Genomic DNA, 13,393 nt, shown 5'->3' with positions numbered 1-13,393 from the left:
GTTATTGTATGGCCTCTTTATTTGAATACATTTGAATCACACGGTCTGTTTGGGTGTGGAGTCAAAATAGCTTTGGTTTCCAGGGCTAAAGGAAGACCAATGCATGCCATGTAGTATTGATACCAGAAGCAGCTGTTGATAGTGGGACCTATTTGTATGAATTGTATTTATGACTGGTGGGCCAAATAGAGCAGAGAGATTTTATTTTTTATTTCACCTTTATTTAACCAGGTAGGCAAGTTGAGAACAAGTTCTCATTTGCAACTGCGACCTGGCCAAGATAAAGCATAGCAGTTTGACACATACAACAACAGAGTTACACATGGAATAAACAACATACAGTAGAAAAGTCTAAATACTACAGTATGGGGATGAGGTAGTTGGATGGGCTGTTTACAGATTGGCTATGTACAGGTGCAGTGATCTGTGAGCTGCTCAGACAGCTGATGCTTAAAGCTATTGAGGGAGATATGAGTCTCCAGCTTCAGTGATTTTTGCAGTTCGTTCCAGTCATTGGCAGCAGAGAACTGGAAGGAAAGGCGGCCAAATGAGGAATTGGCTTTGGGGGTGACCAGTGAGATATACCTGCTGGAGCGCGTGCTACGAGTGGGTGCTGCTATTGTGACCAGTGAGCTGAGATAAGGCGGGACTTTACTTAGCAGAGACTTGTAGATGACCTGGAGCCAGTGGGTTTGGCAACAAGTATGAAAGCGAGGACCAGCCAACAAGAGTGTACAGGTTGCAGTGGTGGGTAGTAAATGGGGCTTTGGTGACAAAACAGATGGCACTGTGATAGACTGCATCCAATTTATTGAGTGGAGTGTTGGAGGCTATTTTATAAATGACATCGCCGAAGTCGAGGATCGGTAGGATGGTCAGTTTTACGAGGGTATGTTTGGCAGCATGAGTGAAGGATGCTTTGTTGCGAAATAGGAAGCCGATTGTAGAGTTAATTTTGGATTGGAGATGCTTAATGTGAGTCTGGAAGGAGAGTTTACAGTCTAACCAGACACCTAGGTATTTGTCCACATATTCTAAGTCGGAGCCGTCCAGAGTAGTGATGCTGGACGGGCGGGCAGGTGCGGGCAGTGATCGGTTGAAGAGCATGCATTTAGTTTTACTTGCATTTAAGAGCAGTTGGAGGCCACGGAAGGAGAGTTGAATGGCATTGAAGCTCGTCTGGAGGTTAGTTAACACAGTGTCCAAAGAGGGGCCAGAAGTATACAGAATGGTGTCGTCTGCGTAGAGGTGGATCAGAGAATCACCAGCAGCAAGAGCGACATCATTGATGTATACAGAGAAGAGAGTCGGCCTGAAGATTTAACCCTGTGGCACCCCATAGAGACTGCCAGAGGTCCGGACAACAGGCCCTCTGATTTGACACACTAAACTCTATCAGAGAAGTAGTTGGTGAACCAGGCGATGCAATCATTTGAGAAACCAAGGCTGTTGAGTCTGCCAATAAGAATGTGGTGATTAACAGAGTCGAAAGCCTTGGCCAGGTCAATGAATACGGCTGCACAGTAATGTCTCTTATCGATGGCGGTTATGATATCATTTAGGACCTTGAGCGTGGTTGAGGTTGTTATTATAATTATTAGGTTATTAATATGGCTGTGGCTATTATATGTAATTCTATGAAAGTGAGTACATCCACTGACCATCCACTCTGGGTCACTGAGGTATAATAAGAAGCTATGGGTGGTCTTTTAATTTGAAGGATAGGTCACATACCGGAAGCAATTATGACTCTGTTCGCCGCTCATTGGTTATTCTGATTAGTACGACTTCCCTTGGCTGTCACTAGTTACCACAGCTACAAAGTCGCTATATTGGCTGTCGTAAAAATGTATGAAAACCCTGCTTTTTGGGGTAAATTTACGGTTAGGCATAATGCTAGCAGTGTGATTTGGCTTATCTTTAAAACCAGGTTATAAGAAGATACATTGTAGAAATAGACGGGGTTTAGTCATAATTATGACTTTGTGGCTACTAGTGACAACCACGTCCCTTACATGATTATCAACGTTACTGTAGCTGGCTACATCAAATAAAATATCGTCAGATAACGTGAACATTCATTATACTGTCAAGATGACTGCTTATAAACGTCCGCCGATGGGTAAGTAGTTACAGTAGCTGGCTAAATAAGCATCCAACGTTCGCTTGCTGATGATAGTATGATAAAAGCTTGCTAGCGCGTAACCGTTTGTGTCAAAATAACACGTTGCCTTGGATTTTGGACTTTTTCGATTCCTATGTAACGTTAAATACGTGATCTTCCCAGACATATCTTTAGGGCCTTAACGTTAGCTATGTAGTTATGGGCTTTAGTAGCTAGTCAACTGTCAAGCCATAGGGTAAATCCATTGGAATTCAATTGTTTTTTGACATTACATTTACGTCATTTAGCAGACGCTCTTATCCAGAGCGACTTACAAATTGGTGCATTCACCTTATGATATCCAGTGGAACAACCACTTTACAATAGTACATCTATCTATATTTTTAGAAGGATTACTTAATCCTATCCCAGGTATTCGTTAAAGAGTTGGGGTTTCAGGTGTCTCCGGAAGGTGGTAATTGACTCCGCTGTCCTGACGACATCGTGCCAAAACATTCAGGACTGGTTAAAGGTGCTCTGTTGACTTATTTTGCATACACCTCTATACCATGAGACATCCATGTCTACTTCATCACTGGAAAATATAGCTAAACGGTTGGGTTTGCTATCACTAAAAAGCTTACAACTGGGTTGTCTAACGATTTAGAAAAACATTTAAATACAAATTTAAACCTTTAACGTCTAAAAACACAAACTATTATTTGTTTATATAATCGTATGTTTAAGCTGGGAACTCGGAAAAAACAAGCTCAGACTGGGGGAAAATCGTTTTGAATGGTCATCCGACTTGAAAATCCAACTCGGAACCTGAGGCATCTTTCTAGATCTCCGATTTTCCGACCTGACGATCACTGACGTCATGTTTTTTTCCCAAGTTCACAGTTATTGAAAGCATTTGACCCTACTTTACATCGCTACAGTCCAAACACGAAGAGCCCTGAACCCTCATCCCCAGAATAACGTTTTATATCGTCACAACCGAGTGTACCTCAAATGTCGCATACCCAAGCGAGGGAGAGTGATGATCAGAGAGGCAACGCCCTTGGTGGAAGTCTTGAAGTTGAGTTTAAAAACAACCAACCTAAAGCTATAAATATACATAGCAGCCTTGCACCCTTGTCAGGTGGCTAGCTACAGTTACCCATAGCTGGCTAGCTTGTTTTATAGCTTGGTGATTTATTCCAATACATTTCAATGAGTGTTAGCTAGACGCTAACACTCATTGATATAGGCTGTAGTAAAAGCTATACCAAGAGCCATTTTGCTGGTTGAGGTTGAAGTGTTTTTAAAAGTATAATGCAGTTGATTTGCGATGATGACACAAACATTATATTAAGCAGGACATTCATACGAGCCTTAAAATCCAATTATAATCCAAAAGTGGTGTGAAATGCAGGCATAAGCAACATGTAAATAGAGGCTTTTTTGTTGTTGCTGGTGTTCTATAAGAACTATTGTTCTCCCATCAACTTGCGCATAGCCCTCGTGCTGCAATGTTTGTAAACACGGAAAGGGGTTTATATACATGTTTTAGCAAGCTTGAGTCATTTTGTTCTCACATGCCGAAAATGCAGCTATGTTTATTTAAATTGGACATGTTTGCATTGAAGTTTGGGTCATATCAACCCCACAATTGATGAAAGTTCTTCACTCGCTTCCTCAAATTAAATCGAGGGCAGAGGGGGCAACGTTTGTGAATTGGACCTCCACTTATGATGGCAATCCAACTGCATCCATTTTCGATGGGGATTCCCCCGAGGAAAAGTGTGTAAAGGAAGTAAAATGAACGTGTTTGGACTGCATCTGAGGTTTTTGTGTCGTTCCCACCATCAGTTGAGACAACATGCTACTGAATACAGGAGTGCGAAGGTTACGTATGTGAGCTATTGGATCACTCCAATATGTAGATCAAGAACACTAAGGTAACCTGCCTAAATGACTACAGACCCGTAGCACTCGCGTCCGTAGCCATGAAATGCTTTGAAAGGCTGGTAATGGCTCACATTAACACCATTATCCCATAAACCCACAACAATTTGCATACCGCTCAAACAGATCCACAGATGATGCAATCTCTATTGCACTCCACACTGCCCATTCCCACCTGGACAAAAGGAACACCTACGTGAGAATGCTATTCATTGACTACAGCTCAGCGTTCAACACCATAGTGCCCTCAAAGTTCATCACTAAGCTAAGGATCCTGGGACTAAACACCTCCCTCTGCAACTGGATCCTGGACTTCCTGACGGGCCACCCCCAGGTGGTGAGGGTAGGTAGCAACACATCTGCCACGCTGATCCTCAACACTGGAGCCCCTCAGGGGTGCGTGCTCAGTCCCCTCCTGTACTCCCTGTTCAACCACGACTGCATGGCCAAGCACAACTCCAACACCATCATTAAGTTTGCAGAGGACACAACAGTGGTAGGCCGGATCACTGACAATAGGGAGGTCAGAGACCTGGCCGGGTGGTGCCAGAATAACAACCTATCCCTCAACGTGATCAAGACAAAGGAGATTGTGGACTACAGGAAAAGGAGGACCGAGCACGCCCCCATTCTCATCGACGGGGCTGCAGTGGAGCAGGTTGAGAGCTTTAAGTTCCTTGGTGTCCACATCACCAACAAACTAACATGGTCCAAGCACACCAAGACAGTCGTGAAGAGGGCATGACTAAACCTATTCCCCCTCAGGAGACTGAAAAGATTTGGCATGGGTCCTCAGATCCTCAAAAGTTTCTACAGCTGCAACATCGAGTGCATCCTGACTGGTTGCATTACTGCCTCCGACCGTAAGGCACTACAGAGGGTAGTGCGTGCCACCCAGAACCTCTACACCGGGCGGTGTCAGAGGAAGGCCCTAAAAATTGTCAATAATGCAAAAACAAAGTGTTGGAGAAGTAAAAGTGCAATATGTGCCATGTAAGAAAGCTAACGTTTAAGTTACTTGCTCAGAACATAAGAACATATGAAAGCTGGTGGTTCCTTTTAACATGAGTCTTCAATATTCCCAGGAAAGAAGTTTTAGGTTGGAGTTATTATAGGACTATTTCTCTCTATACGATTTGTATTTCATATACCTTTGACTATTGGATGTTCTTATAGGCACTTTAGTATTGCCAGTGTAACAGTATAGCTTCCGTCCCTCTCCTCGCTCCTACCTGGGCTCGAACCAGGAACACATCGACAACAGCCACCCTCAAAGCAGCGTTACCCATTCAGAGCAAGGGGAACAACTACTCCAAGTCTCAGAGCGAGTGACGTTTGAAACGCTATTAGCGTGCACCCCGCTAACTAGCTAGCCATTTCACATCGGTTACACCAGCCTAATCTTGGGAGTTGATAGGCTTGAAGTCATAAACAGCACAATGCTTGAAGCACAGCGAAGAGCTGCTGGCAAAACGCACGAAAGTGCTGTTTGAATTAATGCTTACGAGCCTGCTGCCTACCACCGCTCAGTCAGACTGCTCTATCAAATCATAGATTTAATTATAATATAATAAACAAATAGAAATACGAGCTTTAGGTCATTAACATGCTCGAATCCGAAAACAAAACGTTTTTCCTTTCAGTGAAATACGGAACCGTTACGTATTTTATCTAACGGGTGGCATCCCTAAGTCTAAATATTCCTGTTACATTGCACAACCTTCAATGTTATGTCATAATTACGTAAAATTCTGGCAAAATTAGTTCGCAACGAGCCAGGCGGCCCAAACTGTTGCATATACCCTGACTCGGTGTGCAATGAACGCAAGAGAAGTAACACCATTTCATCTGGTTAATATTGCCTCATCCCCCGTTTGGCGAAGTCCGCTGTCTTTGTTAGGAAGAAATAGTCTTCACAGTTCGCAACGAGCCAGGCGGCCCAAACTGCTGCATATACCCTGACTCTGTTGCAAGAGAAGTGACACATTTTCCCTAGTTAAAAGAAATTCATGTTAGCAGGCAATATTAACTAAATATGCAGGTTTAAAAATATATACTTGTGTATTGATTTTAAGAAAGGCATTGATGTATATGGTTAGGTACACGTTGGAGCAACGTGTACCTAAGCGATTATATGCAACGCAGGACAGGCTAGATAACTACACATGGTTGATGATATTACTAGTTTAACTAGTGATTATGATTGATTGTTTTTTATAAGGTAAGTTTAATGCTAGCTAGCAACTTACCTTGGCTTCTTACTGCATTCGCGTAACAGGCAGGCTCCTCGTGGAGTGCAATGTAAAGCAGGTGGTTAGAGCGTTGGACTAGTTAACCATAAAGTTGCAAGATTGAATCCCTGAGCTGACAAGGTAAAAATCTGTCGTTCTGCCCCTGAACAAGGCAGTTAACCCACCGTTCCTAGGCCGTCATTGAAAATAAGAATGTGTTCTTAACCGACTTGCCTAGTTAAATAAAGGTGTAAAAAAAAAAAAACGGCATCCAAAAATACCGATTTACAATTGTTATGAAAACTTGAAATCGGCCCTAATTAATCGGCCATTCCGATTAATCGGTCGACCTCTACCCGGAGAGCCAAGTCTAGGACCAAAAGGCTTCCCCAAGCCATAAGACTCCTGAACAGGTAATCAAATGGCTACCCGGACTATTTGCATTGTGTCCCACCACCCAATTCGGCGCAAGTGACAAATAAACTGTGATTTGATGAAAGCCTGCTCCAGAGAGCTCAGGACTTCAGACTGGGGCAAAGGTTCACCTTCCAACAGGACAACGACCCTAAGCACACAGCCAAGACAACGCAGGAGTGGCTTAGGGACAAGTCTCTGAATGTCCTGAGTGGCCGAGCCAGAGCCCGGACTTAAACCCGATCGAACATCTCTGGAGAGACCTGAAAATAGCTGTGCAGCGACGCTCCCCATCCAACCTGACAGAGCTTAGAGGATCTGCGGAGAAGAATGGGAGAAACCCCCCAAATACAGGTGTGCCGATCTTGTAGTGTCATACCCAAGAAGACTAGAGGTTCTAATCACTGCCAAAGGTGCTTCAACAAAGTACTGAGTAAAGGGTCAGAATAGTTATGTAAATATATTTCCGTTTTTTTTTTAATACATTTGCAAAAATTTCTAAAAACCTGTTTTTGCTTTGACATTGTCCGGTATTGTGTGTAGATAGATTGATTAAATAGTTTTTTTCCCATCCTCAATTTTAGAATAAGGCTGTAATATAACAAAATGTAGAAAAAGTCAAGGAGTCTGAATACTTTCCGAATGCACTGTACACTCTAACATAGAGCTCTTACCAAGTGAATCCTCTCTGTAATGAGCTGTGAAAAGGCAGAGGTGGAAGGAGTGCGGCGGCACTTAGCTGCAGCACTACCCGGTACACAGGACTAATCTGAAATTCTTACTCGGAATGTATCCTGCCGAATGGAAGGATACCATGTTGGAGTGATCCAATATAGTGTCATTTCAATCATATAAATATAATTCATAGAATGGACTTATCCCTTCAGACCACTGCAATTTAGCTGGTACACCATTGACATTGAATGGACAGTTTTACTTGTAATCGCTAGCATAAAGATGGCCGCTGGTCCACCCACTGTCGAATGTAAACTTAAATGGTCTATTCTATATTCTATTATCTATATTTCAATGTTTTTCCTATGGAGTATTGACAGTATAATTTAAAACAGATGTTCCCATTCAAGTCAACATTCTCTTATGTGTGGACCTCCAACCATCTTTGTGGTACCATTTGAAAGGAGACATTTTTTTTCAATTGTATTCCCATTTTAGTACATTTTATCAGCCAAAACATGACACCCACCCTGTATTCAAGAGGATGTTACATTACATTACATTACATTACAAGGATGTTGTGTCTCAACCGACGGCAGGCACAACACAAAAACCTCAGCTGATTTAAAATAGGGTTTAAGCTACAGCATATGCGAATATGAAAAAAAAATCGATGTTTATGCATTTTTTTTTTTATATTAAAAAAAACCCTTTTTTATTCAAAAATATATATTATAAAATAGTTGGATAAGCCTGTTTGTAAACTTTTAAATGATATAAATCTGAACCGTTTATTTTTTCCATTGATGAAGACATGTCAGATGGTATGGTGGGGTATGCAAAATAGGTCAACTTTGAACACCTTTATCTCTTGAATGTTTTTGCATTGAGGTCCAGAGTCACTTTCTGAGCATTTGTACAATGGGCAAATGTGTATGGAAGCTTTCGTTCAAATTCAAAGGGATGCTTTCAAAAAGTGATTGAATTCAAATGGATTTACCCCATACACATACTGTTTTGGCTTGGCTGTGCTGAATTACCTTTGACCTGCCACTGGGTGTAGGAACTGTCCCATGAGGAACAGGCTAATAAGCGCTAAGGAAAGAGGGAAGGACATTAACTTCCTCGACAACAAGATGAGGATTTCAAAGCGCTGTGGCTCCAACAGGTACATATTATTAGCTAGTTCACCCTATTTATTAATAATCAGTAGCTAAATGAAGACACGATTGAAACCCTGTTTTACAGAGTTCCAACTGCCTGCTTGATTACGCATTCAGTTTTTACTCAGTTATTATTAGGTTACTCCAGGTGCTTGCATGTCCCTGTGTCAGGAAGGAGCTCATGGGCATTTCATCATGCGGCCACAAATTTGTTTAGAAATGCTAGCTTAATTTCCTTACCTGGCTCAGAAGCACACTGTACATAACTTGTCCTGGAGGCATTACGTCATGATCATGTATGATATTATATATAAAGAAGCATTGTTCTTGATGGATAGTGTAACAGTGAACATATTATTCTTGCAGACGTTTGTTGTTGCCCTTGATGGTCCTTGGGTTGATGATCTTACTGGCAGTTGTAACCCTTAATTGGTTTGATACTGACTCACAGAAGCTTTTGGCATGGCATGTGGATCCCAGCCACCGAAAGGTAAGGCTCTTCATCTATGTTTGTAACCGTTCAGCGTTGACTTTAGATTTTTTTTATTTAACTAGGCAAGGCAGTTAAGAACAAATTCTTATTTACAACGACGCCTACCTCGGCCAAACCCGGACGACGCTGGGCCAATTGTGCGCCGCCCAATGGGACTCCCAATCACGTCCGGATGTGATACAGGCTGGATATGAACCAAGGACTGTAATGATGCCTCTTGCACTGAGATGCAGTGCCCTAGACCACTGCGCCACTTCAGGAGCCCCAAATTAAAGGGGCAATCTGCTGTTCAAACAATAACAACACAGGGATGGGGCTGGAGAAATGTAACCACCCTCAAATTCATAGACAGGCTATGGGTGCAAGGACTAACCATTCATGTTGTTAAAATTATAGTTTTAACCATGTTTTGAGGCTATACTGTATTTGTTTACAATTACATTGTTTATAAAGAATGGAGTAAAACAAGCTTATATTTTGAGTTCTGATGGGGTGTATAGTACAGTTGAGCTAAGCTCATGAGGCATTTCTAAGTTATATTCTTCAAGAATCAATGCGTTGTTATCATGAATTGAAATGTCCAAAAATGGATTTACCAACTGTAGATAGCTTCTTTTAATGTGTTTATTTATAATGGTGCATTTGATACAATTATATGATCTTTCCAGCTTGTGCACTCTTTTGTACGGGGTGTTCTTTCGAACAAGTGCAGACCAGCCTTTGCCAGAAAGGGAGTAGAAGCAAGGCTCCAGATTTCTGGTCATGTGACTGATCCTTTCCTGTGGCGGGACACACTGCTGACTCCAGAGATGTTCAAGTACCCCCCACCATTCGGGTTCCGTGACATGCATGGCAAACTAAAGGATGTCCTCAACCTCCTCCCTGCTCAACCAGAGCAGCTGAAGAAAGAGTGCAGACGCTGTGTGGTCATGGGAAATGGAGGACTCCTCCGTGGTCTTGAGCTGGGCGCCCTGCTTGACCAGTTTGATGTTGTCATTAGGTGAGACTACACCTGCTTTGTGTACCTGGATTTTCAAATGGCTCATGTCTAGACCAGGCAGTGAATTCACCTTTGACCAGCAATTTATTGTCACTTTATTGGTCAAATGCATACAAGGTCCAACCGAAATATGACTTCCGCTTTTAACCCAACCCCTCCGTAAGACACAAATGCACGTACATATACAGGCTTTGGAGAGGTGTGGAGGGCTGCCACACTAGGCACCCGGGGAGCAGTTGTTGTGGGGGGTTAAGTGCTTTGCTCAAGGGCACAATGGTGGGAAATGGCATCTCGCATTTGATACCAGTAACCCTCAGGTTGCCAGCTCACTTCCCGGTAGATTTTCCGCTTTGGACCCAGAATTCGAACTGGCAACCCTCTGGTTGCTGGCTCGCCTCTCTAACCGTCAGGTTACCTGCCGCCCCCTGCCGCTTATCAACAGGATGAGACTTTCTGTGGAACAGAAGTCATCACTATAATGATAACATTTCTAAGTAAGAAGGGTAGAACTGTTATAGTATATCATTGTTGATTCATCCAAAGAGTGAATGGTTACATGAGTAGACCTGTGTCACGTTGACATTCTGTTCACTGCGCCACAGGCTAAATAGTGGTCCTTTGAGGAACTACAGTAAAGACGTGGGGAACCGGACCTCTGTCCGGATGAGCTACCCAGAGGGAAGCCCCAAGGTCTGGGAAGATGTGGACCCTGAGCTGCAGTTTGTGGCGGTGGTCTACAAGGCTGTAGACTTCAAGTGGATCAGAGCAATGATCAACAGACAGAGAGTTGTGAGTTGCAAAGCCCACCACCAGAAACATGAACAAAATATGAATTTAAAAAAAGAGAGAATGAAATCAGATAATGTGTCGGCCTAGTTGTTGAAATTTTAATAAGGAGCACAGACATGGCTGAGCGATTTGAAATGCAAATTCAGACACTGCCTACTACTTTACCTGACATTAGACTTGTTTTTGTTTCAGTCCCTATGGGACTGGCTGTTTTTCTGGCAGAAGGTGCCAGAGAAGATTCCAGTAGACTTATCAAAGTTCCGTTTGTTGAATCTGGAGATCATCAGGCAGATGGCGATGGACCTGTTAGCCTACCCCTCCCCACAGCAACGCCTCTGGGGCTGGGACCAGGTCAGACAACCTTTCACCAGTTAAGCAGCACACATTACACCATTACACTGAAGACTTACAACACATTTTCATACCCTAATTAAACTGAAATTAAAGGGAACAATAATAAAAAAAGCTTTGATGTATAGACATAATGGGCCGTTTTGGAAGAGTTCTCTACTAGTCGGACATTCTATGCACATAAACATTCTACCAACTGGGATGATCATCTTTGCCATCCCCTGGAAAGATAAAGGAGACTCAATATTGACTGTTGAAATTGTGTGTGTAAAAAATGTGTCAATGCCTTTTCTGTAAACGGATTGTTCTGCTAGCAACCAGCAGCAGTCTTTACATGGAGCACATGTTTCTTTGGCCCAAGAGAGGGCCGTGCCTGTTTTCAAATACATTTTGTATTCACTGTCCTCTATACCTTGTTGACATTGTTTGCTCTCCTCTTTGTGCAGAACGTGCCCACCATGGGCATCTCAGCCCTCAACCTGGCCACCTACCTGTGTGACGAGGTCAGCCTAGCAGGCTTTGGTTACAATCTCAGCCAGAAGGAGATGCCCCTGCATTACTATGACAATATACCCATGACAGCTATGCTGGAGCAGAACATGCACAACGTGGATCGTGAGAGGGCTCTCCTCCAGAGCCTGGTGAGGGAAGGCACTGTATCAGACCTCACAGGGGGCCTGCACTGCACCTTCTGCCCCAGCTGAAAGAGACTGATCTGGGCCTGCAGCGCAGCTAGCGACACACCAACGATCTACCTTCCACTGACTTATCATTCCAAGACTTTTCACCCTGAGAACAGCATTCTGATTTAATTCCATGGAATTCAAAAAGTTGATTGAGTCTATGGATCTGGGGACTTGACTGCAAACTCTTCTATGTCCTAGTGCATGCCAGCATATTGAATCTGCATGGACTAGATGTGCCGACATGATGGGGAACAGTGAAGCTGTACACTTCTCCCCTGCGCAGTTGAAAACGACAAACCTAAAGATGTACTAGTACAGCTTTTACAAATCCCTCTATAAGTGAAGTATTATCACTGCTAAACTTAAATGTTTTTTGTATTTATTAAGAGCTAATGGATAATTACTTAATTAAATCTTAGCATAAAGTTGATGCTAAAATGTGTACAAACATTACCATAAATATTGTGAAGAATGAACAGATTGACTAACAGATCATTAACATTACCTTTATGCTTTCGATTTTAAGTTGAGTGTTCAGTTTGTCCACGAGATGTCTGAACATGTTTGTGTTTTTAAATTTTTCTAATGTAATTATTAGACTGTTTTTATTATAATAAAGTATGTTCTCAGTGCTTGACTTGGACTGAGATGGGAGCCAGTACTAATTATATTTAGGTACAGGAGCTCTACAATAATTTTCAAGATAATATTCTATAAGAGGAACAGGAGCTCTACAATACTTTTCAAGATAATATTCTATAAGAGGAACAGGAGCTCTACAATACTTTTCAAGATAATATTCTATAAGAGGAACGGGAGCTCAAGCAGTAGAAAATTTGAGGCGCTGGCACTTGGCTCCGGTTAGCTCGTGCCCAAATCAAGCACTGTTTGTTCTGTCGTTACAACATGACTTTGCTTGATAATTTTGATTTAAAATTATTGAATGTTTTTAGTTTTTTAATGTCGCCATAATTGGCCTGGTTGTCAGTAAAGAAAAAAGATTTGGACTTAGTATGAATGACTGACTTTTTATTTTTGTGTCAAATTGCCAGTTGGCAACCCATCCCTTACAGGATTAATTGAGACACAAACAAACATTACGATAATTCAGTAATAATTATTCTGGTGTTCCGTGCAGTGCGCACTGCATAAAGACTGAAAAATAAATCGATAGTAAATAAGGTTTTCCAAGCAATAAACAAACAGGGCTCCCAAGTGGCGCAGCAGTCTAAGGCATTGCATCTCAGTGCTAGAGGCGTCACTACAGATCCTGGTTCAATTCCAGGCTGTATCACAACCGGCCGTGATTGGGAGTCCCATAGGGTGGCACACAATTGGCCAAGTGTCGTCCAGGTTAGGGTTGGGCAGGGGTAGGCTGTCATCGTAAATAATAATGTGTTCTTAACTGACTTGCCTAGTTAAATAAAACAGAATTATATCCCTAAAGCAGGGAAAATAATACAAATAAATAATGATAAATCCAGAAAAATGTAAAGAAAGTCCTTTGAACCCAGTCTGGCACAAAGAGAAGATTGAA

The 13,393-nt window shown here is 42.3% G+C and overlaps 1 protein-coding gene across 3 annotated transcripts; it reads left to right on the top strand.

Moving 5' to 3' along the window:
• The first annotated feature begins 1,801 nt into the window (after positions 1 to 1,801).
• Positions 1,802 to 12,868, top strand: st3gal5 (ST3 beta-galactoside alpha-2,3-sialyltransferase 5). 3 transcript variants are annotated; one of them, XM_045724072.1, is made up of 7 exons: positions 1,802 to 2,122; positions 8,438 to 8,542; positions 8,904 to 9,027; positions 9,699 to 10,030; positions 10,633 to 10,819; positions 11,012 to 11,189; positions 11,617 to 11,961. In XM_045724072.1, the coding sequence occupies exons 2-7, from the start codon at positions 8,448 to 8,450 to the stop codon at positions 11,667 to 11,669; spliced, it is 969 nt and encodes a 322-aa protein (XP_045580028.1). In that variant the 5' UTR covers positions 1,802 to 2,122; positions 8,438 to 8,447; the 3' UTR covers positions 11,670 to 11,961. The 3 variants fall into 3 exon arrangements, with proteins under 3 accessions (XP_045580028.1, XP_045580026.1, XP_045580027.1); XM_045724070.1 differs by having other exon boundaries at positions 1,804 to 2,122; positions 11,012 to 11,170; positions 11,617 to 12,868; XM_045724071.1 differs by lacking the exon at positions 8,438 to 8,542 and having other exon boundaries at positions 1,804 to 2,122; positions 11,012 to 11,170; positions 11,617 to 12,868.
• The last annotated feature ends 525 nt before the right edge of the window (positions 12,869 to 13,393 follow it).

The sequence above is a fragment of the Salmo salar genome, chromosome ssa09 (genome assembly GCF_905237065.1).
Source record: "Salmo salar chromosome ssa09, Ssal_v3.1, whole genome shotgun sequence".
In the NCBI taxonomy this organism is placed as follows: Eukaryota; Metazoa; Chordata; class Actinopteri; order Salmoniformes; family Salmonidae; genus Salmo; species Salmo salar.
Note: the sequence above shows the minus strand (reverse complement) of the source record. Positions and strands in the feature narration are given on the sequence as shown.

What these genes read in the sequence shown, in the direction of transcription:
- st3gal5 (XM_045724070.1), top strand. Translation starts at nt 8,448, where the DNA reads ATGAGGAACAGGCTAATAAGCGCTAAGGAAAGAGGGAAGGACATTAAC. An exon ending in TGGATCCCAGCCACCGAAAG is followed by an intron (nt 9,028 to 9,698) that starts GTAAGGCTCTTC and finishes TGATCTTTCCAG; the next exon opens with CTTGTGCACTCTTTTGTACG. An exon ending in GCCTCTGGGGCTGGGACCAG is followed by an intron (nt 11,171 to 11,616) that starts GTCAGACAACCT and finishes CTCTTTGTGCAG; the next exon opens with AACGTGCCCACCATGGGCAT.